Source organism: Gallinula chloropus (assembly GCF_964237585.1).
Source record: "Gallinula chloropus genome assembly, chromosome: Z".
NCBI classification, from domain to species: domain Eukaryota; kingdom Metazoa; phylum Chordata; class Aves; order Gruiformes; family Rallidae; genus Gallinula; species Gallinula chloropus.
In genome coordinates, this window is record NC_140089.1 from 56,707,163 (window position 1) to 56,733,216 (window position 26,054).

The window sequence follows — 26,054 nt, forward strand, 5'->3', positions numbered from 1 at the left end:
CTGAAATAAAGTCAGGGAGGACTCGTGCTTCCCGCTGTATGCCATACGATGCAACTGCCTATCCCAATGAAGAAGGTTAAAGTGTTATGTATTAGGTAACCACCTCTGACAGACATGGGGACGACACGAATTCTGCCTTCAATCCTCTCCCTCTGCCCAGAGGTTCCTTCAGCCGGACAAAATAAAGGCCAGTTGGCCAAAATGCCAAAGAAACGCACACACGGTAGAATATTTTTGCAATTACAACTAGATGGCTAGAACACAGACACACAGCATAGAAATGGAGACAGGAGTTAATAAAGAATAGGGGGTACATGTGTCACGTTATCAGTGATGCAAAAGACCAGCTTAAGCACGTGTTTCTCTACGTCAGCTATAAAAAAGGTGCCTTTTTAGCAAGTATGCACAGAGATTGCTCAGTTATTTCTAAGAAAAAAAAAAAAACAGAACACTTTACTATTTTTATCCTCTATTACAGACATTATTACTACCTGTTTATAAAATGTAAACCTTTCCTCGCAGTTAAGATTTACAGCAGTCATCACCTTTGTCCACTCCTTACATAATCAGTCCCTGGTGACAAAAATAAACTGATGTAGCACACACCTTTTCTGAAGTAATTACTGATATGTGATGGAGCATTAGTTGTGTAGTGGCAGAAGTAGTGGTCAGAACTGCAACGTATGGAGCTGAATGGCAGCAAAAGACTTGTTGAAGGCTGGTGCTGGGTCTGGAATATAAGGAGTTTCTCGAGGCATCCACCGTAGCATACTGAGGTACGCAATGCTTTTAACTCCCAAACTATGCAAGCAAGGTATGCCCACCACCAGTAATGGACAAGAAAAACCTGGTCATGGATTCCCCAAGCTTCCTTATCACCATTAGATCATGTCTTGAGATCAGAATGGAAGGTAAAATTTGGCCAAGCACCTTTTATTCTACAGAACTAGTGAATCAAATCACCTGTATAAAGTGGTATTTGGTAAATGGCACTGTCCTGGGAGGACACGAAGTCTATATTTAAAGTGGCTGAAATGGGATGTTATAAAAACTGATCTGCAAGCTAGTATTTTTAAGCCAGTATATTACAGTATAAATGTGCTGCATACCTGCAAAAGAACAACCAGGATCCCTAGAGTGTGGTGGCATTTGTCCATCTGTCACTTGTAGACACAATACAAACCTCACATTGAGATTCTGTTTCAGGTACAGCAGCTGTCTGCTGGACAGATTTGGAACCAAATCTGATGGGAAGGAAACTAGAGGAAGGAGCACAGTCCTGCCACTTTGCCCCGGGAGAGTCCCACTGTGCTACACATCAGCTTTTGGGGTCATTCACTGCCGACCTCTTTCGGTGAGGATGTGGGGCTGTCTCGAACTGGTAGCAAGTCATAATGACATGGAATGTGGCTGTTTTTTGGCAGATCATACGGATCCTGGCTGAAACGTCCGGTGCTGCTGAGTGCTCCCTGGACAACACTCAACGTAGGTTCTGTGATAAAAGAGAGAAGATGCATTCAACACTAGAAGCAGCAAACAGAAACAAACGCGGGGTTACACTTCAGTTTGCATTACAAAAGATCCTCTCTTCTCTGCTTCAGTATTCCTTGTCACAAGGCAGGTGTGGGAACAAAGAGGGGTATTATGGTGCTTTGGCTTTACACTAAGTTACACCTGTGGGTTTGCAGCAGGGCCCTGCCACAAGTACATTTCCTGACAGAAGCAAGTGTGCTTTGTCTGTGCATAAACAAAACCAACCAAACAAACCCCCCCAACAATAAACACAAAATTAAAAAACCCACCCACCAAACTAATTTGGGGATTTTAATTAGTTTCATAACGAATTTTTAATTAGTTTTTATAAAAATCCTTAGAAATGTGGGGAGGAATGGTGGGTTTTGGAGGAATGTCTAACTGGGGACAGAAAAGGCAAATGGTATCCTATGACAGAAGACATAGACTTTATTCCAGCCTAGAGAGCATTGGGATAAGGAGGATTCTACCAGACCCCCAACTTTTCTGGAACTACACCAGCCACAGTAACGCAGGAACTTGATAGGGCCCCTGTCAGTCAAATACAGCCCCGTTGTGGGGGGGGTGGAAAGATGCTGGTTTTCATGTCAAGAAGAGGAAACAGATTCTTTCTATCCCTCCCATAAATTTACTCCAGCTGTGTTCAGTACTTAACTGCTGCTGTGGGTCTGCATGGCCAAACCAGCTCAAGGACCGATCCGCCGCTGACCAAGGCCAAGCCCGTCAGCACCAGTCACAGCCCCTCTGTGGTCACATATTTAAGAGGAAAAAAACCCACCAGTGGACGCTTTTTGCCACCAGAGGAGGGAGTGAGAAGATGGAAGAAACTTTGCAGACACCAAGGTCAGTGAAGAAGGGGAGGAGGAGGCGCTCCAGGTGCCACAGGAGAGATTCCCCTGCAGCCCGTGGAGAAGAGCATGGGGAACAGGTTGTCCCCTTGCCACCCACTGAAGATGATGGGGAGCAGAGATGCTTCCTGCAGCCCGTGGAGAGGCCCCAGGCTGAAGCGGGGAGACACATGTAGAAGATGTAGTGACCTGTGTTGGAGCAAGCTCCTGGCAGGACCTGCAGCCTATGCAGAGACAGGCCCCAGGCCACAGCATGTTTTCTGGGGGCACTGGGGGGCACCAGGATGGAGCAGTGTGGGCCTGAGAGACTCATAGATGTTCTATGATTTTATGACTGTACTCCATAGCAGTGACCCACGCTGGGACAGCTGGTGAAGAGATGGAGCCCCGTGGGAAAAGACTGACGTTGAAGAAGTTTGTGGAGGACCCCATGCTGGAGGAGGGGAAGAGTGTAAGGAATGCCCACCCCCCCCTTTCCCGCTAAGAAGGAAGATTACTTATGAGGAACTGATGGAAACCCCCATTCCGCCACCCCCCTGTGACACCTCAGCGAGGAGGAAGGGAGAGAAATAATGAATAAAGTTGAGTCTTTGAAGAAGGGAGAGGCAGGGACAGGCTTTTTAAGATTTGGTTGCACTTCTCATTATTCAACCCTGGTTTCTGTGCATGTGAGTGTGGTAAGATGGGTTTTTTCAATTCCCTGTTGAGTCTGTTCTGCCTGTGACGCTGATTGCGGAATGATCTCTCCCTGTCCTTATCTCCACTCCTAAGCCTCTCAAGAGGTATTTTCTCCCCCAGCTGAAAAGGGGAGTGAGAAGAGTGTCTTTGCTGGGAACCCGGCCTCCAGTCAAGGTGCAACCACCACAACAGCCTAAAATAGAGTGCGATCAAATGCTTAGCTTACGCTGTTGTTTAAAGACAGGCCTTCAAACCAGGGAAATTGAGCGCTCTCTCTAGGTTAGAGATCAGAGCTGAAGGTATTTAAAGCTCTGTCCTTGTGATCTCTACCACTTCCCTGGAAAAGACGTTGTTAGATGGGTGGAGCAGAAACCAGAACCCGAACGTATCGCTTTTTTAACTTATTTTTTAATGTGTTTTGATTAACCTGGCTCAAAGGAAAAAGTCCTGTGCTCTTTGTTCTTAACCTTCAACATCGAGAAGTACATTTTGCACTTACCAACTTCATAAACGTTCCTATTGGCTGAAGCAGAGCCAGCGATCTCAGCATACGGGGAGTCCCCGCGTGCCGGGGACTTCATTTCCACATAGCCGCATTCTGAACTTCTGGGGACAAGAGCTGGTGGGTCTTTTATAGTAGCGTAGGGGTTCTCAGAACTACTTAACGAGCAATTACTTAAATTATATTCGGAGTTCTTCACTAGATCTGCAACAAGAAAAACACGTGTTTCTCTCAAGCATGCTAGTAGTATGGACATCAATGCTACACAGGGTGTTGAGTTCTAACAACTCGCTCCCCATCAAATATTTAAATAGAAACCAGTCATAGCACTTCCAAATGGTTAGACAGTCCTTAATGAATCCACTTCTACTGCTATTCTTGTTTATGGCCCTTGGTCTTGTCATCAGCAAATTCCTGTTGCAGTCTGAGAACTGTCAATTCTGGTTAGAATAGTAGCTGGCATTCAATACAGATAATCCCAGAGTGGTTGGGGTTGGAAGGGACCTCAAAGCACATCTAGTTCCAACGCCCTGCCGTGGGCAGAGACACCCTCCACTAGACCAGGTTGCCCAAAGCCCCATCCAGCCTGGCCCTGAACAATGCCAGGGAGGTGGCAGCCACCGCTTCTCTGGGCAGCCTGTGACGGGACCTCACCACCCCAACAGAGAAGAATTCCATCCTAACACCTGATCTAAATCTACCCTCTTTCAGGTTAAGGCCATGACCTTTTGTCCTTTCACTATATGCCCTTGTAAACAGCCCCTCTCCAGATTTCTGGTAGCCCCCTCCCGGTTAGGTAGTGAAAGGCTGCTACAGAATCTCCCCAGAGCCTTCTCTTCCCCAGGTGGAACAAGCACAACTCTCTCAGCCCGTCTTTGTAGGAGAGGTGCTCCAGCCCTGTGGTGACCTTTGTAGCCCTCCCCTGGCCTCACTTCAGCAGCTCAGTGTCTTTTACTGGGGAGCTCAGAGCTGGACACTGTACTTCATGTGCTTTCACTTTCTGTGCCTTGGGCACTGTGGCTTGAGCACTTGCCAGAAAAGACTGAGGCAAAAAGTCATGAAGTACCTCAGCCTTCTCCAGATCCTGGGTAACTGCATCTCCTGTTTCCTTCTGGAGACAAGCCCAATTTTTCTCTCACTCTCATATTGTCACTGATGGAGCTATAGAAGCTTTTGATGTTGCCCTTGATGTCTCAGGCCAGATTTAATTCTGTCAGCACTTTAGCTTTCTTAACCTGGTCCCTGGCTGTTGGAACAGTTTCTCGTTATTCCCCCTAGACTACCTGCCCATGCTTCTACCCTCTGTAGGCTTCCTTTCTCTGTCTGAGTTTGCCCAGGAGCTCCTTGTTAATCCAGGCAGGTCTCCTGGTGCATTTGTTGGGCTGCATCTCTCCAGAGCTTGAAGGAGGCAGTCCTTGAATACTAACCAGCTGTCTTGGGCCCCTGGTCCTTCCAGGGCTTCGTTCCATGGTACTCTACTGAGCAGGTCCCTGAAGAGGCCGAAGTATGTTCTCCTGCAGTCCAGGGTAGTGAGCTTGCTGTGCACCCTCCTTACTTCCCTGAGGATCTAGAACTCCAACATTTCATGGTCACTGCAACCAAGATTGCATCATGGTACTCTGTTACAAGCATTACAGCAGTCTAAAGGAACTTTCTCTAGACAGTCTCTCTCTAAACAAAATACACAGTTTCCAAGAACAAAATTAAGTTATTTGAGAAGACCTAAACCAACTAAATTTATTCCTACTCCATCTTTATTTACTAGGTCTCATGTCAGCTGTCCTGCTGTTTTTGCCAAGCCTGACACTCAGGTCACAAGCCTAGAGCTACCCAAGCAATCCCACTGCACCTTCTAGAAACCAGGCATAACATCAGCATTCCTCCAGTCTTCCAGAATCTCCCCATGCAGTGGGGTAGCCACAGCCGGGATCTCTCAGAAGTCCCAAGTGCTGGTACATCTGCTCTAAGAAAATGTAAAGCTGAACTCTGAGCGTTAAACTGTTTTCTTAAAAACCCCGGGTCTCGGGCGGAGCTGTTGTTAGACCAAGGCTGGGGATGGGCAGGGAAAAATCCTGCTGCAGACTGCTTCTGATGCTGCACCTGATCCCCAGAACCTGACAGTGAGAAGGACTAGAAATGAAGGTAATTAAATCATCTAAAGATTAATGGCACTCAAAGTCCCTTCTAAGGCTTTCACTGGGCAGAGACATGAGGAGTGTGATCCAGCCTTTTTGGGATGCTTGAGATTGGGAAAGGATGAAGCGACAACAGGATACAGAAATTCTCACCCCTTCTCAGGAATTTTCTTTTGACAGACAATGTGCTGTGTTTTAGCAGACAGGAGGCTTAGCTGGGAAGATGCTGCTACAATTTACATCTGCAGCAGCCCAGATGATGAGAAACTACTTCAAAAAGCCTTGATTCTGTGTGGTGGGGATTAGAGAAAAGGATTCACCCAACCCCACACCTATTTAATCAAAGTAATTTTGCCAAAGCAGATCCTTATTTACAACACCCATTGATTTATGAAAGTAATTAGTATGAAAATATTTGTATGACAATATGATGAGAGTTTTGCATATCATGTCTGCACTGGGCATCAGGCGGATTCACCGCTCCTCACAAGGAGTCACTTTTTTGTCTCCTTGAAGAAAGGTCGAACCCATAACCCTGAACCTCACGCACAGCCAGACCACCTTGGCATTACCCTGAGCGGAGAACCAGGAAAAATTCCCTGCTTCCCTCTCTATCCCAAACACAGTAAATACCATTCACCCTCTCCTCCTCCTCCTTCTTCCTTCTTACCAAGCTCGTTGAGGTAGCCACCATGTTTCCAGTCTGCAGGCAATGTTCCCGCGTAGTCCATGACAGTTCCTCGTTTTCCAGGTTCCACGTTTTTAAGGTTCACAAACAGCTGATTGGTTTTGGCCTAATTCAAAGGAAGACAGATAACAGAAACTGAAACTGATGGGAAGTTATAGGATTTCCAGGTGCTAATCAGGGAAAGTAGTTTGGGTTTGCGTGGCCAGGTTTTGGTAGTGGTGGGAGGCCAGGAGTGGCTTCTGCAAGAAGCTCCTAGAAGCTTCCCCTACATCCAACAGAGTAAATACCCGACGGCTCAAGGATGGACCCACCGCTGGCCAGCGATGAGCCCATCAGCGATGGTGGCAGCACCTCTGTGATAGGATGTTTCAGAAGGTAAAAAAACCCACAGGCAGACACTTCTTGCTGCCAGAGAAGGGAGTGAGAAGATGAAGAAACTCTGCAGACACCAAGGCCAGGGAAGAAGGAGGGGGAGGAAGCGCTCCAGGCACCAGAGGGGAGATTCCCGAGCAGCCCATGGAGATGACCAGGGTGAAGCAGGCAGTCCTCCTGCAGCCCAGGAGGAAGATGATGCCGAGTAGAGATCCCAGCTGCAGCTCCATGCTGGAGCGGGTGGACACACCTGAAGGAGGCAGTGACCCCATGGGAAACCTGCATTAGAGCAAGCTCCTGGCAGGACCTGCAGCCCGTGGACAGAGGAGGCCATGCCACAGCAGGTTTCCCTGGGGCAGCCAGTGGCTCTGTGGGGAAGCAGGCTGGAGCAGTCTGTCCCTGGAGGTCTGAGCCCCACGGAAGCCACGCCGGGGCAGTTGGTGAAGAGCTGTAGCCCCCATGGTAAGGATTCATGTTGGAGAAGTTCATGGAGGATTGTCTGATATGGGAAAGACCCCACACTGGAGCAGGGGAAGCATGTGAGGAGTCCTCTGCCCGAACAGGAAGGAGCAGCAAAGACAACGTGTGATTAACTGGCCACAATCCCCATTCTGCCCCCTCCTGTGCCGCTCGGTGGCAGGTGGCAGAGAATTTGTGAATGAAGTTGAGGCCAGGAAGAAGGGAGAGGTGAGGGGAGGTGTTTGAACATTTGGTTTTATATCTCATTATCCCAGTCTCTTTTGATTAGGTAGGAAATTAGATGCATTTTATTCCGCGTTGCGGCTGTTTTGCCCATGATGTTATCTGCGGAATGATCTCTCCCTGCTCTTATCTCAACTCATAAGCTTTTGGTTATATCTTCTCTCCCCTCTCCAGCTGTGGAGGGGAGTTATAGAGCGGCTTTGCTGGGCACCTGGCCTCCAGCCAGGGTCAACCCACCACAAAAAGAAACCAAACGTGAAACATGATGGAACCAAATGAAATAAACTAGAAGCTAATTGACACAGGAGCACTGAGATTTTGATGCTCTACCTTTGCCAGGGGCAGTCTGTCCATGTTGTTGACATGAGGTGGGGTAGCGCACTGAGTCAGAGTATGATAACTGGGGTTAGAGAAATAGTGACTGTTGGAATTTCCACCGGTACTGTGAGGGATGGCTTCTGAAAAGAAAAGAAAATCAACAACTATCAATAACATGGCATTTCTTTCTGAGGAGATGCAACACTCTCTAGTGCCTCAAGAGCACTCTCACCTTTGCTGACAGCTCTTTCTTGGCTCTGAAAACTCTTTCTGCCACCTTCTTCACCTGCTGCCTGCCTTAACAGCTGTGTGCAGAAGACGGCAGTGCCTGAAGTTTCACGTACCCGTTGCGTCACTCCCGGGTTTGCTCTTTGCCTTCACTTGTTTCAGACTTGAGCCTCTCTGCTCCCTGCCTCTCCAGGAAATCTTGCCACAGCTCCTGTGAAATCCTGACTGGCCACAGCTACAGCAGCCGCCTTTGTGCAGTCCAGCTGTTGGCACGGAACTAAAGTCTCAGTAGAAACTGTATTTTGCCCATTTCCAATCCTGTTTTTAAGTAGACACACAGGAATAGAAAAGGCCATGCCTCCAGTGTATAACGCAGAAAACCCTTTGAGAGTGCAAAATATCACACCACAGAGTGAGGTACATGGTCGCTTGTTCGTTACAAGCAGGGGAAGCCACCCGCAGAGGATCAAACGCAGAGACTAACAGAGAACAGGCTGAGCGGCTGGAGGTGCTGGGGCAGCACCCTCTGAACTGGGCTGAACTGTCTCTGACAGCTGAAAGGTAAGCACGTACATCTGCCATCACACCCCACTGGTCCCCTGTGCCAGTTCACCGGCACGGCTGCCAGGGTGGTCTCTCTGCCCCGTGAAAGGCAACTGACAGCAGTGTCTCAGGCTTCCTCTTCCCACAGGTGGAAGCCCTCCCCTGCCTCTCCTTCCAGGAAGCCTCCCATGGCAGTACTGTAGACATCCTCTTCAAAACCACATATGCGCCTGCTCACAGCAACCCTTGCTCATCCCAAATGGTGAAATGGGCACTGTTAGGGGCACGTGAGAACCCTTCAGAGCTCAGCTAAAAAAGTGCAATGTAAAGAGATGGAGAAAAACCCCCACCTTCAAAATGTCACTTACCTGGAATGGTGTAATCTGCATTGATGGCCCTCAGAGCAGGGGTGTAGGTCACTGCAGGCATATTCTTTTCCTTTTTGCTTACGTCTGTAAAGGATGAACAGCACCAGCAGGGAAAGCAGAACCATGACAAGAATGATGATGCCTGCGATAGCCCCTATCTGATAAGAATCAGCAGGGATGGCCGTACTGGTGCGACTTAAACTCTTCATGTTTCCAAGTATTATTACTGCAGCTGAAATTTAAAAAAAAGAAATTAAAAATGTGGCATGAATTCAGAGGCTTCTGTGTCAGGAACTGAAGGCAATTTTTAACTTCTAAACCTTTCTGCTAATTTAACTGTGTTTAATCAGGCAAAACAATTGAATGATGTTTGATACCAATGTGAAGACATTCCTGGCCTTAAGGAGAATCATTCATGTTCTGCCTAGAAAGAGGTGTTTTCATGGACTTGAGAAAGTAACAACATTTTCTAGGCAAAAGCTCAAAGCAGGTCAAGCACTCGCTCCATCAGCAATTCTGCCTTTTTGGAGAGGACAGCGCTGTAAAGGCTGTCCTGTCCTGTTCCAGACTCCCCAGGGAAGTGGTCACAGCACCCAGCTTGACTGAGTTCAAGAAGCGGCTGGACGATGCGCTCGGTCCCATGCTCTGACTTGGCTGGTCCTGTGTGGAGCCAGGAGTTGGACCCTATGATCCTTCTGGGTCCCTGCCAACTCAGAACATTCTAGGAAGGACTCTGTATTTCACACAACTACACTGATTGCTTTGCTCCAGTGAACTATTACTGAGGCATGGAATACGTACAAAATCCACAGAATATACATCACTTAACAGGATGGACTATTTAAACCTACGAGCTTTATCAGACTAATTTAGTGAGCGATACAGAGATGGAATGTAATAGGCTAATCCAAATTTCCTATCAAACAACTAGGAGAATTTACTTGGATGGAGGCTTTACCTTGATCACATCTGGCCCCCTTCCAGCCTGGGCTGCAGTAACATGTTCCCGTGATGTGGTCACACGTTGAGTTGTTCAGACAGTCACAAATCTGCCGAAATCCATACCCGTATGTACCCTGAGGGCATTCTGCACCAAGAGGATGTATCAAAACACTGGCCAAAACTGAGGCTCCCCTGAGGGTTGAGTAATTGCTCTTAGGCACCAACACTTGCCATTCCTACTCACTTTGCTCACAGTGCTTCCCCATGAAGCCCATGCGGCAGGTGCACTGCCCACTGATGTGGTCGCAGTCAGCTCCGTTCTGACACTGGCATAGCAATGCACAGTCCTTCCCATAAAAACCCAGGGGACATCCTGCAATAGAAGGAGCGGGAAGAGAACTGGAGTGAAGCAACTGCTCCAGAACTAAAATGCAAACATCCTGGGTAAGTATATTAATGGACTACAGCCAGTACTGCACATCCGCAGGGGGAGCATCTGAATGTCAGAGTCATTCATTCTGTGTGTGCACATGACAGACTCTTCCACAGGGATGCCCAGCCGCAGCCAAAAGTTGTCTTCCTCTAAAGCAAGGCTAAAGAGGAGTTCAAATGTAGTTGCCAGCACTCTGCCAGTGCTTGTGCAGCTGCCTCCCCTGCTACCGCGGAGGTAACGTGTTACATCTTCTGGGCCAAAAATGCTTAGCAGCGTGGGAAGACATCAACGACTGAAATGTGAAAACACCAAAGGAAAGTTCTGTCACTCGTTTATAGACCAAGAATGGATGACAAAAGTCACTTACTCTGTGTACAGTAAAGGCCAGTCCATCCTGGGGTACATTTGCACTCCCCATCGCAGGCACTGCAGTAAGCTCCATTATGGCAATTGCACGTGTGGATGCAGTTCGGTCCCCAGTGGGAAGGTGGGCAAGCTAAAACAACCCACAGCAATTCATTAATTGATCTCAAATGACAAAGATCAGTGATATCCACAAACAGAGCTGCTTACATTCACATAGAAGCACTGCTTCACTTGGTGTTTGTTGTTTTGCTTTTAAAGCCATTTCTTGGGCTACTCCATTCTGAGCAAATCGCCACAGGTTGGGTTTTCTCTAACTAAGGACTTCTTTTACTCTACATAAAAAGTGTTGAAAAAAATTGGAAGTGTCGAAAAAGCCAGCAATTCAAACTTGATCCTCAGTAACTAGGACACTCATACCAGCTTTCTCCACACAGAAAGCCAAGTAACTTTCCTCTTTTCATTATTTTTTAATCTGCAAGCAGTTATGTTGAACACAGCCAAAGGTATAAGTCTTCTAAGCCTCAAAACTGAAGGAGTACAAATAGAGAAGGTTGAAACACATCTCACAGCCTATAGATTTAGGCTAAATATGAAGCTTAATTCTTTAATTTCTAATGTTAGAGTCTAGGTAATTACCTAAATAGAGTGCAAATGATCAGGACTGTACCTTTATCAAGTGGACTCTTGCTGCTGTGGTTGCATTGATGAATATAGTATTTCTAAAAAATAGAAATTCCTGAATCCTTTAAATGCAAAAGGACTCATCTATGTGTGGGCTGCATTTTTGCAAAGTGGTGGTTTTGCCCAAATTTCACTTCATTAAGAAATATACTACATTGTAGTGACAATAAAAAAAAGCACTAAGTTTGGTTTTTCTTGTTTTTGCTTCAGTTGTGCCTTATGATTCTTTTTGTTATTGTTTTTGTTTGAAAATAGTGGTCAGCTATGAGGGAATGTAAATCCCATACAGATGAAAGGTTAAAAGTTTTAAGAAGGTTACTGGTTCCAGAAGAATTTAATGGAATCGTTATTTTCCATGTGAACAAAAGGCCTGTACACAAAGCAAAGAAACTTGCTCTGTTACAGCCCATGAGCACAGTCTAAATAGATGCTTCCATTCATATTGCTGGCACCATTTTCTTGTTATTGATTTGTGAGTAAGTCTCTCCTCCTCCTAAATACCCCTATTCTTCTACTCTCCAAAATACCTACTTATTTTACCATAAAACCAGACACCTTTCTTGCTACTGGCTTCCACAGGAATCGGCTCAAGATTTATCTTGCTATGATACTTAGTTGTGCATGCCAATCCTTCACAGAATTTAGACAGCAAAGAGTTTTTTTTCCAAAGTCACCAGCTGCTACATTGCACTGGTACAGAGCTAGTTAACCTGGACTAGCCAAGCCATAAATGAGTTACCATAAGTGACGTGAAACCAATGCGGGATGGTATTCGGAAATGCACCTCCATGGAAATCAGCACAGTCTCTTTGGAATGTTGACGTATCAGGCTCTGGTGTGGCTTCTTTTATTCACAGAAATGGGTTAACTGAAACTTTGGAATACAGTGTTTCGGACCGTGTGGATTTTGGTACTTCATGGAATCAATCTATTTCTTGTGAGAATTCTGCCTCAGGTATTTCTCTCCTATTATCAGTATTTTCATAGACCTGACAAGGCATCTGGAGAATGCTGATTTATTTAATAAAAGAACTCCTATGAAACATAATGAAATTAAGACCTCTGAGTGAGTAACAAAGTTTTCACTGGTTTAGCATACCAAGGCAATACTCCCCAAGTGAGGTAGAATGACAGTAAAAACGGGTATCTGCGTTGTGCTTTTATGTGGCAAGGTTCTGGTGGCGAAGCGGGGAAGCAGGGGTGGCTTCTGCAAGAAGCAGCCAGAAGCTCTCTGCAGATCCTCTACAACTCTTCTTGGGCAGTGAAAGACTGAAAATCGGTCTCTTCTCTCATATTCTCCATCCCACTTCTTAGAAAAGCCAGAGTGCAATTATGTTGCTGATAGTGCTGATAAACTGAAGAAGAAAACTTTCGGATTTCTTCCTCCCATACCACACAGTCCTCTTTTCTGACTTGGACAGTGGGGTCTTTTACTACAAACTAGATAATGTAAATAGTCAAACCCAGACTGATTGTTGTTAAAAGAAAGGGGAACATTCCATACTTACGTTGAGAGCAGTCACTACCAATCCAGCCAGGGTAACACTGACAGGATTTATCAATAGGATTGCACGTTCCGTTATTGGTGCACGTGCATATTCCAATGCAGTTCTTGCCAAATCTGCCACTGGGACATACTGGAACAAAACACAATTAGAACTCCTTAGTAATCAGAATGGGATTACCTTTTCTTTATTTCAAGAGGAATCTTGATACTAGGATCAAGACAGGTACTGCTTAGTATAATGTTCAGTAAGGCATTAGAAATTCTGGGAAGCCCTTTATACATGCTCATTATACAAATAATAGAAATAACAATACAGTGGGTTTCATACTGTAGGATCAAATGTTCAAACAGTTTAAACCTGCTTAAGATTCCTAATTTATACGCTGCAAGCACTACAACAGCAACTGCTGTTGGTTTTATGGCTTCCAAGCGACGGAAGGAAAATTGCTGAAGTGCCTGGTCTCTCTGTCCCAGAGAGTCTTTACTACAACTTGTACCTTTGTTACAGAGGGCTCCTGTAAATCCAGGTAAGCAGTCATGTAAGCCAGTAATATGGTGGCAGGGACCACTGCTGTGTACACACTGGGGGCATGTCTGTCTGCAGCGGTGTCCATAAAACCCAGGGGAACAGACTGGAATCGGAAAGAACAAACCGTCATTCCTTCCTACACTTTCTATACAGCCGTGAACTACTCTTCAGAGCACTTCCTGACTCTGAATTAGCGCTGCTTTCTAAATACACAAGGCTGGCAATGGCGTCCTCATTATTCGTGCAGTTCAAGGCTTTACACTCACAAATGGAGATTTGCTCGTCTTCCTCTAGGGTTTGCTATATCCCAGCTCTTAATGACTTAACTGACATTCTGTTACTTGTCAGGCCATGCTGACTTGGGTTGCATGTGAAATGCATCTCTAGTTTTTATGTTATACACATTTGACTACACATAGTATGTCCTCTCCAACACAAACAACTCCTAAGGCATATTTGAAGAAAAGTCATTTAAAAAGATCGACTGGACAGTTTTATCTGTAGAGGAGTATGGTCATCTTAGACCTTGACTTCTTACCTGTTTCCTAACTTGGAAAACAAATAGCCATTACTTCACTGAGAAAAACTTACCAATGTTTTCCAGTGATCCTTTAAGTACTCATGACATGATACAGCCAGCTACACATCACCTAACTTTTAGAGAACCTGAGACCAGAAATAGGAATTCACTTAATACTTACGCAAAAGGCACAAGTTTTTTAAAAGAAAGGAGGAAAAAAAAAAAAAGGAGAGGCTAGGGAGACGGACAGGGAGAGGCTGTTCCATAAAATCTCCTCCTTTGCTGCTCTAATCCCTTCTGGTATTTTTTTCCTGATAAATTAGAATATTAGGTAGCTAAGCTACTCTAACATACTTTGTTGCACTTAGTTCCTTCCTCTATTGTGACAAACCCTTTGCCTGCTACTCCACTTATTATGCATATACATATGTTCCACACCACCTTTCTGACGTGTGAAGTGTGGGAGGAGGATATTTCCAGACACCGAGCAGAAAGCAAACTATGCTCTTTATGTCATACAGTGTGTCCTGACATCACCAACGTGTTGAAACTAGTCCGTTACACACGCTGTTGTGATGACATCATCCCGGGACAGATATTCCATTTTTTCTAGAATCAAGCACAAAGTCTCTTTCCAGCAAAATCTTTTTCCTTTCCAAAGATAAAGATTTCACTGAAGCCAAAAGCAGTGTCTCCTTTCCAATACCTGAGGTCACGCAGTCAAGGTCTGTGCTACGCCTGAAGTCGTCATCTCCACCCAGGATAGTTCTATCACACCGGCCAGCTCATTTTTAGAACCTGTTACAAAAAGATGCTACACTTTTACTACGGACTTTCAAATCATAGAATCTACCTACTTTAACCTGGCTTCATTCGTTACCATACTTTCTGTCTCTGGAGATCTGTCTGCCCTAGTGTCTCACAAACTACTCATCGATGGCACAATGACAATACTACTATTTTCTCATCATTCACTCCAATTACTTTTATTATTTTTGCAGCCTTGCCATTTCCCAGCGGTATCTGAGTGACTGAGGGGAGGTCACACTGTGGCTTTTGGGACGACAATAAGGCCAAGAACACTCTGGGCTCAGTTAGGTGAGTGCTGGCTGTGGGAGCCTCTCTCTCTTTCTGTGAGGACTCCTGTGGAGAGAGTCCACAGAGGCTACTGACCCTTGAATACAAACAGGAAAGCTGAAGCTTGCAACGCTACAGTATCGCACGGAGACACAAAACTCCAGAACCCTCTGAGAGGGGCAAACTTAAGAATGTCAACTCCATCTTGCGGAAGCTGGAAGAGTTTTCCCAACACTTACATAGTCATTTAGGTGAGAACTCAAATCCCTTCCTGGAGATAAAAGGTTTGTGATAGCATGCCTTTCTGCAGAGTTTCATCATGTTTTCAAATTACCTTGCTCTTCATAGACAACAGCGTCAAACACAAATTCTAATGGATAACCAAATACAAATACTTCCTAAAACCACAAGGAAAATGCCAGAGAAACCTTGCAGAAAAGTGCAACAATTTTCATGCAGAACAAAATATGTGCAGAGACACTTGAGTTCTCAAGTTTGAAAAACCTAAGTGGAAGCACAGCTTCTGCACAACTGATCCTCTTTTTGGCTGCCAGAGCCAAGCTTTCTGGGTTCCTGCACGCAAGGCTTTACGTACCAGAGCTGCCAGCACAGCCCTGCATATTTACAGCTCTTCACCACTTCCTGAGGAATGGTTCTGTGAAGGCGCGCAAGGTTTCAGATTGACCCGTCTACTCTCCTACTCCCCGTTTGTCTGTGGATCCCACACTCAACAACATTTCCATACCTGTGAATCACAGATGGAACAAAACAGCCACAGAACTGGCCCTTGTCTCCTTCCAGCCCCACACAGTCCTCTTGTGCACACCAAGTGAAAGGCAAGACCAAGCCCCGCCATAGTGGAAACTCCCATTGTCCTTCAAGAGTCTCTTTTGTACCTGACCATCCCGGCAGACAGCGACAGGAACCCGTGGTGGGATGACAACTGTCTGCATGGCTGCAGTCACAGCGTTCAGCGCAATCCATACCGTACGTGCCATCCTGTGGAAACCAAACAAACAACCCAGAGATGACGACAGCTGGGAGCTAGAAGAGAACAAGTTCTGGTCAGTCCTGCCTCAAAAAACAACCACGCATCTCTCCTGAATCCATAAGCTGCGTTCTTAAGATAAAGCACTTTGGGCTTCTGCAGCAGTTTTTGTGTCCTGCATTTTCATTCCTTCAGTTACGAGGGGAAAATAAAGAATTATATTCTCTGGAAAAATCCCAGAGGAGGGACTTGGAGACGGTGATCCAGAACATGGCAACCTACACTATCAGAGGCTGCAACGAAGCCTTCTTGGACTGTCCCTCTAATTTCCCTAACAGCTGAGGTCCTACTCCAGGACCGGGGAATCCCTTGATGAGAAAGCAGTTCAGACTCCTTTCTGCCTCAGCTCCTGAGTTGTCGACGTACTGGACAAAAAGAAGATACCACAGAATACCACAATTTCTACAACAAAGTACTAAAACGTTAGATTAAAATGTATCTTCAGGGTAAAGCTCATTGCCTAAACAATGCAAAGTGTATCCCTTTGATTAAAAGTCCTTCTCTCTGCACTACAGCATGTGCTGTTAAAAGAGAATTTCTCTGGCCAGGAGACAGGGCACAAAACATTTCTTCTGGCTACGCAACGTTTTTTGAACCATCAAGAGAAATTACAGTTGTAGGTTAAACACCCTTCTTGCTGTGCTGAGCTGTGCCACAAAAGCACAGCTGATTTTCATGGAACTACATCTGAACGTCTGAATTTGCCTTTTCTTCTTCCACAGAAGGTGGCACATACATCTGGGGGCAGTTCCATACAAAATCAATCTGACAAACGGAAAAGAGCAAAAATCTTCACAACTGCATTTGTAAAACAAGGGAAAGTACAGCTGTGAACTGATCTTACACGAGAAGTGTCAAAACTAAATTAGCAACATGGAAAAACCCCACTAGGGTGGGGTGATACTTATGAGGCTGCCCACAGCAAAACAAAAAAGGAAAGAAAATCCATGCCAGGGTTTAAAACGAGCTAAAAAGAGGCTTTGCCTTCTAAATTAAATGAATTTATCAGTCCTTCAAAGTCAGAATAAACCCTATAGGAAAGCTCCTTTGCTGGTTTTGGTGTTCGTGCCTACAATTCTACTAGGTTCCACAGCATTTACCTATTCAATTCCAGCAATTTCGAGTCTGAAGTAGAACAAAATCTAAGAGCACTCAAGTGCTAGGAGCCCTTGCTCATGGCAACAGTACATTTTTATACAGAGAAAAAGAAAAGATTAGGCATTTCCTTTGCGTATAATCAGATTTGCAAAGAAAGGAAATCCTCAAGTACCTAATTGAAAAGTGGTATGTTTAGTCTGCTATTTATTTAGACTTAAGTAACGATCTGGGCAGTGATAGGAATTTTCTGAAGTTACTGAAAGAAATTGAAATACGTTGATTTAAATAAACTCCTCAAACAAGAACAAAACCAAGATAACTCTGGACTCAACTGAATTAGTTTCCCATTCATTCTCCTACTCTGGAATTCGGAGGCAGAATATGCATTGGAATATGTACATGCTTACAGACTTCACTTGACACAGGCAGAGAGAGACAGCAAGACAAGGAGCATGGGCATGCTAAATTATCTGATGGAGAAATGCTTTTAAGCACTATTGTGGCTCTATTTGCAACAGTGAAGCAAATGCTATGAGACACTACCCATCTGTTTTAGTAAGTCCGTTTTGGAAGAGCTATTGGAGCTTGGGAGATCGCATCGTCCTCCAGATCAGACACTAAGTGATAAACAAAGCTGCCCTAGGACAAAGAAACATTAGTCTTCTGATGGAGACGTACTGTTGAAAACGCTGCATGAACGTGCACAGATGGAACTCTAATCCACTTTGCAGAACGTCTTAGAATTTGTCTGTCACTCTACTCAATCCGTCAACGTAAACTGTAGCTCACCTGGAAACTAAAAACAACCACCAAAACCCCAAACAAAAAAAAGCTGAGTATTCTGAGAGAAGTTCAACAGAACAAATTTTCATGCAAAACAAAGTCGTGGCTCCCAGTTTAACACTGTAGTTCAGCTATTCCTACCACATTACTGCTCAGTAGAGCTCCTCCAACCTGAGAGAAGCTTAAAGGTGAATTTCCCAGAAAACCAAACTCTATCACTGGAAAAGATGGACTCTGGAAAACCCAGTTTTTCAGAGAAAGAGTTCATGTTTTGACTACAAAATGTAATAAAAAACAGTTATGGAATAAAACACATCAGGTTTGACTTTTACCATTTTAAAACCTTTGAAATTAGATATTTTGATTGCTCTCCCCAAGCACAAATTGCAAGGTGCAGCAGACCTGATGCAGCAATGTCATGTCAGTGCAATGAATTCTAACTTTGCAGTTCTCAATGTCGGCGTGACGGCGTCAGAGCCCCAAAAGGAAGGCAAAGACCTGTCTGTCACTGCACTCTTCGCAGTGCCTTCTCACAGCTGACTAAGAATAAAGGCAACTTCTCCGTTCATATTGTACCAGAGATAGAAGATAATTTAACTAAAATTATGTTGTTTGATGTTAAGTATCTATTTCTGGCACATTCTTTCCTCTCATAGTTTTTTCTGCTTTAACAGAAGCACTCTGGAGAGCATTTGATGCCAACAGGGAAAAATCTGGGTCTGTGTTTTTCAACAAATTCTAAAGGAGCTGGAGAAAAGTCTGAGGCTCGACTTTAAAGCATGAAAGCAGGAAGAGTTTTTCATCTGTGCATCATAACTGTGTGTTTTGTGCACTTCAGTGTGTTGCACTGGAGAGTTCTTCCCAAAGATTTGTTGGCGCGTGTCCCTAATCTTCAACCCAGTTGTGTATGGGCTACCAGGAGCAGTCCTCCTTGGAGACTTATCCCCCCGACAAAATTCAGTGCAAAATCTGGTGAAATTATGAAACTACCTGGCAAGGGAATTCACATTTTTCTCCTCTCCAGCCTGGAGCACAGGTACAGGTTCCATCCAGAGCACTGCAAGACCCTCTGTTAAGGCACTGGCAAGTTAAGTTACAGCCAAGCCCCCAGGTACCTCTGGGACAATTTATTGAGCAATCTACACCATGCCAACCTGCCAAAAAGAAGAATTTCAAGTGACAAATTAATCCAAGTTTTCCCCCATTCCTCTCTGAGGACGTGTTTCACTCTGCCTATCAGGCAGCATCTTTCGGAGATGTGCAATGCCAGGGTACCACTAGCTACAAGCTAGTAGCAGCAGTTTCAGACGAGGACTTGTCCACGTTGGAACAAGGGTGGTGAAGGGCACCTCCTGACATCTCTGCACAGCACACATTTGCAGATGGGTGCCACCATGCAATAGCAATGCAGGGCAGATCGGCAAGGAAAACACAGACACCTTGAAATTTCACTGCCAAGCACCAGAGGATACTGAAGGTTTAAGGCATGGGTTGAAAAAGCAAGGACTGTATTCCCTACATTCAAGCTGCTGCTTTCATCATTCTTCCGCCAGTACTGAACAGATGGAGTTCTGCAATACAGTTTAGAAACTAAAATCCTAGACACAAAACAGAAGGAAACATAGCAGCAGTGCCTAAGTTGCATTTCTCCAAGGATACATGGAAGACCTCCTAGATCATTGCTGTACTTCCCTCCAGATGCAAAAAAGACTGTAATGGGAAATGGTTCTAAAATGCACCCTTCACTGCTGATTATGCTGGGTAGCAATGATTTGCAGACTGCACGCTGGAGGCAGAGAAATGGAAATAGATTTTTAAAAATGTGACCATCTGATACAATAGAAACGGCAGGAGACAGTCCGACGTGACCATCAGCAGTGACACAAGCCAAGGTTCTAATTTTGTACCTTGTTTACAGCAAGCCAAGGGAAAAGTAATTCTGCACTGAGCCTAATCAATAGACTGTGCAAAACACATGGATTGAAACGAAGCCGCCTCGTGCCCTGGATAGAGAACTTCACATTTAGGGGTCATTTCAGGCAAAAATCAGTCCCTGACAGAGGTGGGCAGGCACGTGCAGTTTCTGAGGGGGTACAATGTCCATCAGAATTACTGCTGGGAGGTGAGAGCCAGGCAGGGAGGTCAAGGAGCGTCAGTCTAGTCGCACGAATACTGGGAGACCTAGAAAGTTTCTCACAGAAGCAGGGAACAGCGCGCAAAGGCTTGGAAGGGTCTTAGGCAAGGTTTTCTCAGAGAGCTGGTGAGGAAAAGAGCATTCAAATAGAATAAATTGCCAGGAGATACTAACATCAGTGCTAAAATGGCAGGAAGAAATCGGTGCCTCTGTGTGGCTGAGAGGGGCAAGGGTTGCAGCCAGAGGTCATGCACACCCAGGCTGAGGGAAACCCGCCTATGCATTTCGACTAGACAGGCTGCTGTCAGACACATGGCAGGCATGCCTGTGGTACATCCAGCAGATGACAGCACTGCCACCAAGAGAGAAGTGGTGGCACACCTCAGGGTAAACACCAGTAATTCACTAAGCCGCAGCAGCCTCCAGCCCACTGAGAACACAAACATGAGGCATGTGCACTCTTCTTGGGGCAGATGGTTTCCTAGTTTTCACCTCCCAGAGCAGCAGATGCATAAATCAGCTGGTGATATGGCCTTCAGGGTGCTCTGCTTTTTATTAAGTTTCTTTCTTCTTCTCTACTTCCAAAACTCAAATTCATTTTATGATTAGGGAAAAAGGAAATTAATCTGAAGGGATGCTTACCTGCTTTGCAGGCACAAGAACCATCTACTGGTGAACAGATGGCTTCGTTTTTGCAGTTGCATACAGATGAACAGTTTATTCCATACGTCCCCAGAAGACAGGCAGTACCACAAGCAGCACCCTGAATGACACAAAAACAGAGTCTAAAAACTATTCAGACAATAGAACCAGTACATTCTGTAGACTGACTCAGGTGCTACAAAAGCCAGAGAACATGCCTGTTCCAGGCTGTCACTAAGGTATCTGAAATTTCATGGCGAGGGACTCCTTCATGCTCTTTAAGTCCACAGTAAGCATTACTTTCCTGTTAGTTGTTGGGAGAGCTCAGGTCACACAGCAAACACCACTTGGTTAGATCAATGGACAGTATCTTAAGTAATAAGGAAGCCCTTCACGAAACCAAATCTCAGTAAGACAGCAGGTTCATGGAACGTGGATGTCTACGGTATTTTTAGGAATTAATTTGACTGAAGTTTTCATAGTTGTTGTTCCTACAACAGTCACCCTGTAAATATCCAAAGCACAGGTAACCGCAAATGCATGTAAAAGCTGCAGAATAATCCATCCTGAACTGCAAAAACAAGTGTCTTGCTCTAGATTTTCTCTGGATGGAACATCAGGAGCTGCTGCAGCAAGATAATGATTGAAACCATCATTCCTCCCTTTATTTACACCTCACAAGCACATCCTCCTACTTATCACTGTCTTACAAAGTCACTATCTTTTCTTTCCTGAAATGCTCTTCAGTGCTGAGAACCAATCCCAGATTTGCCTCAGAATCTTAGACAACGCCCAGTATTATTTATGTACCTAAATACCGTTACCTTTCTTTTCCTGTGGTGGAGAAAGGACACTCGGGCACCATGAAGAACTTGGCAATCAACTAAAGCCAATGGAGTTGAAAATGTACTGTGAAAGAGAGACTTATTTACCTTAAATCCAGGGCCACAGGTGCATTTTCCAGTCACACTATTGCAGTCAGCACCATTTTGGCAGCTGCAGATCTGCTGACATGACTCGCCATAGAATCCTGGAGAACACGTCTCGTTGCAGTAGAGCCCCGACCAGCCAGGCTTGCAGGAGCATTCCCCAGACACAGGGTGACAGCTGCCAGGAGGGGATGGAAGGATAAGTAATTCAGGACTAAATGTGACAATCTACAACTGAACAGTTCTTGAGATCTAAATTAGAACGTATTTATAAAATTAATAGTACTGGCATTTTAAGACAGACATCACTGTCCTGTTTGGAGTGGTTTTTTCGTTTCTGCAGAGGAGGACACAACACACATGAGATAGCACTGGGTATAAAGCAGAGTCATTGAATATTCTTGGCCCCCCAGTGAGTGTTACTAAGGCATACTGACTCATATACTGATTCACACCAAACTTAGGACTCTGTAATTTGTAATTAGATGTAAGAAGCTGCAACACTTCTGAAGGTTTTTGATGGGTTCTCATGCAGTAGCACTGGGTATAAAGCAGAGTCATTGAATATTCTTGGCCCCCCAGTGAGTGTTACTAAGGCATACTGACTCATATACTGATTCACACCAAACTTAGGACTCTGTAATTTGTAATTAGATGTAAAAAGCTGCAACACTTCTGAAGGTTTTTGATGGGTTCTCATGCAGTTAAGCCTAATTGGCAGTAAGATTTATACATTAAAAAAGGGAATTAAAGAGATCTGGAGAGATACTGCCTATTCTGTAGCACCCTATGCAATTTAACATTCCCATGAAAAGCTTTTGACCATGTACACAAAGTCTGTGAGAAAAATGCAAACTTGCAAGATGGCCTATACTTTGGCTTAAAAAATACAAATGTGAAGTAGGGGTGGAAGATCACCAGAAAGAGCTTACAAGACAAAAGAAAAAACCCTTCTAGAAAAGTACGTAGCTACAGTGTGCTCTTTTTACACCAGGTGTCACGTGAGTAAAGACATTCCTGTACAAAACAAGGCGCTAATGTTGACAAAGGCAGACAGAGGCCTTTTTTGCTTCTTCCTGCAAACTGCATCTTTAGAATGACAAGTTTCTGTAAACCCCCCAACCTGTGATGGGAAGTGGCAGGGACGTATGGATCTGCTCATACCAGGTCACAGCGCTGTTGCTGTACCCCACTGAGGAAACGGGGTTTATGTGGCCTTAGTCTCAGCCAGCCAGTGCTCACTCTCCGTTTTCTCTTGACTGTTGAGTACCAAGGGAAAAATGGATACTTTCACCTGGTCACAGAGAACAGAGGGCTGGGTTCAATACACACTCTAGCTCAAATCCTTGCATATCTACCAAAAGAGGCAATCAACAAGAACCATTTGTGAAAAAACTCTTTGCCTAAGAGGCTTGTTACCTGCTGCTGCTCTCTGGACCCCTGGAAAATAGTAGAACCTCCCAGGTATACCTATATCTAACCCTTCACGAAGCATAGAGGCTGCTAAGCACAAGGATGGGCTTGCCCTTCATGCCCTGGAGCTGCCATCAACTGACCACATCTACTGATTTCAGTTATTTCGCACTTACAGCACACCAGAACGTGCAAGGGATGTATGATCTCTCCTGCCTACACACAGTGAGCAATGTAATGATCTACCCACCTGGTAAACAGAGACAAAGGTCCCACTTTGTCATAATATTTATTTGGCGGGTAAGCAACCAAATAAATACAGCAATGAATATTAAGATCACATATAGCTGCAAGCACTGTAATTCAGAAGCTCTTTTGGGCTGAGAGTTTCCTGATCCAGTTAGGGAATACCAGATTCTCTCACAAGTCCTTCGCTGCTTCAGATTGCATGAAAGTACTAGAAAAATCAGGAAATCTTTCTTTTCAGATTTCTATCTTCTCTACAGAAGAACAGGTTCAAGGGTGTAAAGCCTACCTCCAGGTAGTGGGCCTGTGCCAGGGACATCTTTTATCACACTTGAGACCATAAATTCCTTCAGGACAAAGCCTTGTTTCACACTGCTCTCCAGTGTATCCTGCTTCACAGAGACAGGCACCACTAATATGGTAGCATTTCCCACCATTCATACACTTGCAGGGCTCAATACACTGCACCCCGTAAGTCCCCACTGGACACTCCTCTTGGCACCTATGAGAAAAACAAACAAAGAAAAAAGTGGTTTAGTTCCCATCAAATACAGCTTTGGGACATTCCAGGGAAATCGAGTTTATGAGCAATCTCTATACGGCTCTAAAAAGCTTCTGAAGTGGAGCAGTGATTTATAGAAATTCATGTTTCAAGTACTTTATGTCAAAATTTGTAACTTTTAGAAGTAAACTAGATTCTCCACTTAGCAATAGCGTGAACAGCCAGCAGATTCCTGTGCCCCTGTAGATGCTCAGGGCCTGGCAGTCCTCTGGCAATCACGCTCAGCAGTCTCTGATGAGAACCTGTCTGTTTGCTGGTGGTTAACAACATAAATATGAAGGCTCTATGAGCTTTATTAAAGACTGAGTGGCAAGATCTCAAAATAGACACTTGTTCCTAAATGACGTGCCAGATACTTTGCTCAATTGCTAATGTGCTCACACAGACACCTCACTGGTGATGCCATTTTGTTGGCATTAGATTACACTCAAACACATCTGGGAAGTAAGCTAAAGAAAGGAAAATGAGCCTTTGGACGGGTAAGAGTGCTTACTGCACCTCCTAGGTGCACTTGCTTAGTGCATTACTTGAGCTACAAGACCTCCTTCTGCACCTAAGGAAGAGTGAGGATTCTTATCTATCTAAACATTTGTGAGTCATGGAATCAGATTGATGACAACAATTCAATAATTAAAGCTGTACTTCCTTTTCTGAGGGAGTACTTTGAGGTTATTTTTTCCTTGGTTAACTTCTTCTTGGAATATTTCTTCTTCTTTAACAAGAATTAAAATCAGCGGCTCAAGTGCCATGTACTGCAGAATGAAGACTCCCAAGGGAGAACTGCTTTTCTACAAAGGCCTGAAGATTTTTAGGCAATGCATGACTCAAAAATATTTTGATCCTCATTTTATAAACTAAGAAATTCAAGTGTAGCTACTACCAGTAAGGGCTGACATCATAAATTAAATCTTAAATCTGAAGTCTTAATCCAACTTTAATAAGAAAACAGAAAACTCACCTGCTGAACATATTGCAAAGGCACTGGTGTTGCTTGGGTAAAAGCTTCCAGATGAATTCCATGAATTGGATCCTCGATAATCAGACATCCAATGTCAAACCACCTGCAATGACAGCCAAGTTAGAGTCTGTTGAAAAGCAACATGTTAGTTCTTGAATGATGACCGTTTTACAACCTCTAATACAACTGTAGTTAAAAATGTAACAATGACTTACATCAAGGCATCCCAGCATTTTTCAAATCAAATTTGCATGTATCAGTTCATGTATATATGAAAAACTGTAGTGCCTGTGTTCCCATCTAAAGAATTCTATGGTTCCTGTTGTTTCATGTATTTTATATGTGTCTACATATAAATGACATTTTATTCTTTAAAGCACTGGAAGCAAGACCCTTTGAGTCAATGAGAAACAACCCTCTCCCCACCTCAGGGATATATTTCAAGTTCTCACTTGTCAGGAAGCAATTCCTCAATGAAGTTTTCTACCGATACAGCAGGCTGTTTTTCATGGATTACTCCAGTCCGGCGCAAGCTGTCTATTCTTTCTTGGGCTCCCTACATGGGAACATGATCTGTTAGACAACATTCTCTTTCAATCACATCATACAACACTCAGAGATGAGTGCAAAAAACCCCTGTGGAGCAGAATTTTCAAGTTAAACAGAAAACAGCGATTTTAAAAAATTACTCTTTTTATCAACAGTAGAAAAACAAGAAACAAAAGTCATGAAAAAGCACCATAGCCTTTCCCAAACAGGAATCTCAAACAGTAACACAAGCTATGATAAAACTCACTAAAGTATCAGAATATATCCTGTTACTCACATCAACATTTTTGCATCTTAAGATCTGTTGTGCTTTGATCCTTTCAGAGCTTTGGACCAACTCTGTCCAGTGAAGAGACCCTCTCTGTTCTGGTACCTATCCAGCTAAGGAATCATTTACTCCAACCCTGTTCTCACTCTGAGTTGCCATACAAACACTATTACCACTACGCTGCAGTAGCTAATCAGGTAAAGCAACATGTCTATTTTTCTCCTTTACCTCCATATAAAATTGTTTCAGCTAATACATTGCTATGAGGATAAGCTTCACTCTGCTGTGAATGCTGCCACAGCAGTTAGGAGAAAATACCCCCTTTTTATGGAGGAAATGGTTTGCTTACATTGAAGAAACAGAATACAAAATAGTTGGTGTCACTGGGTTTAGGTATTGGCCAAGGAGACGGTTCCACCTAGATACAAGGAACAACTGTGTATTTTTAAAAGGT

At 44.4% G+C, this 26,054-nt stretch overlaps 1 protein-coding gene across 1 annotated transcript; it reads right to left on the bottom strand.

The window, feature by feature from the left end:
• Window positions 1-1,258: 1,258 nt before the first annotated feature.
• LOC311203700 (uncharacterized protein) lies at window positions 1,259-24,794 on the bottom strand (the record flags this gene model as incomplete). Its single annotated transcript, XM_084278456.1, is given in 17 exon segments — window positions 1,259-1,492; window positions 3,559-3,765; window positions 6,337-6,490; window positions 7,789-7,916; window positions 8,916-8,980; window positions 8,982-9,147; window positions 9,874-10,002; window positions 10,102-10,230; window positions 10,658-10,786; window positions 12,846-12,974; window positions 13,342-13,476; window positions 15,867-15,969; window positions 18,890-19,053; window positions 20,676-20,796; window positions 21,608-21,782; window positions 23,553-23,765; window positions 24,784-24,794. Coding segments are annotated over 17 exon segments (2,319 nt in total). The 3' UTR covers window positions 1,259-1,331.
• Window positions 24,795-26,054: the final 1,260 nt, after the last annotated feature.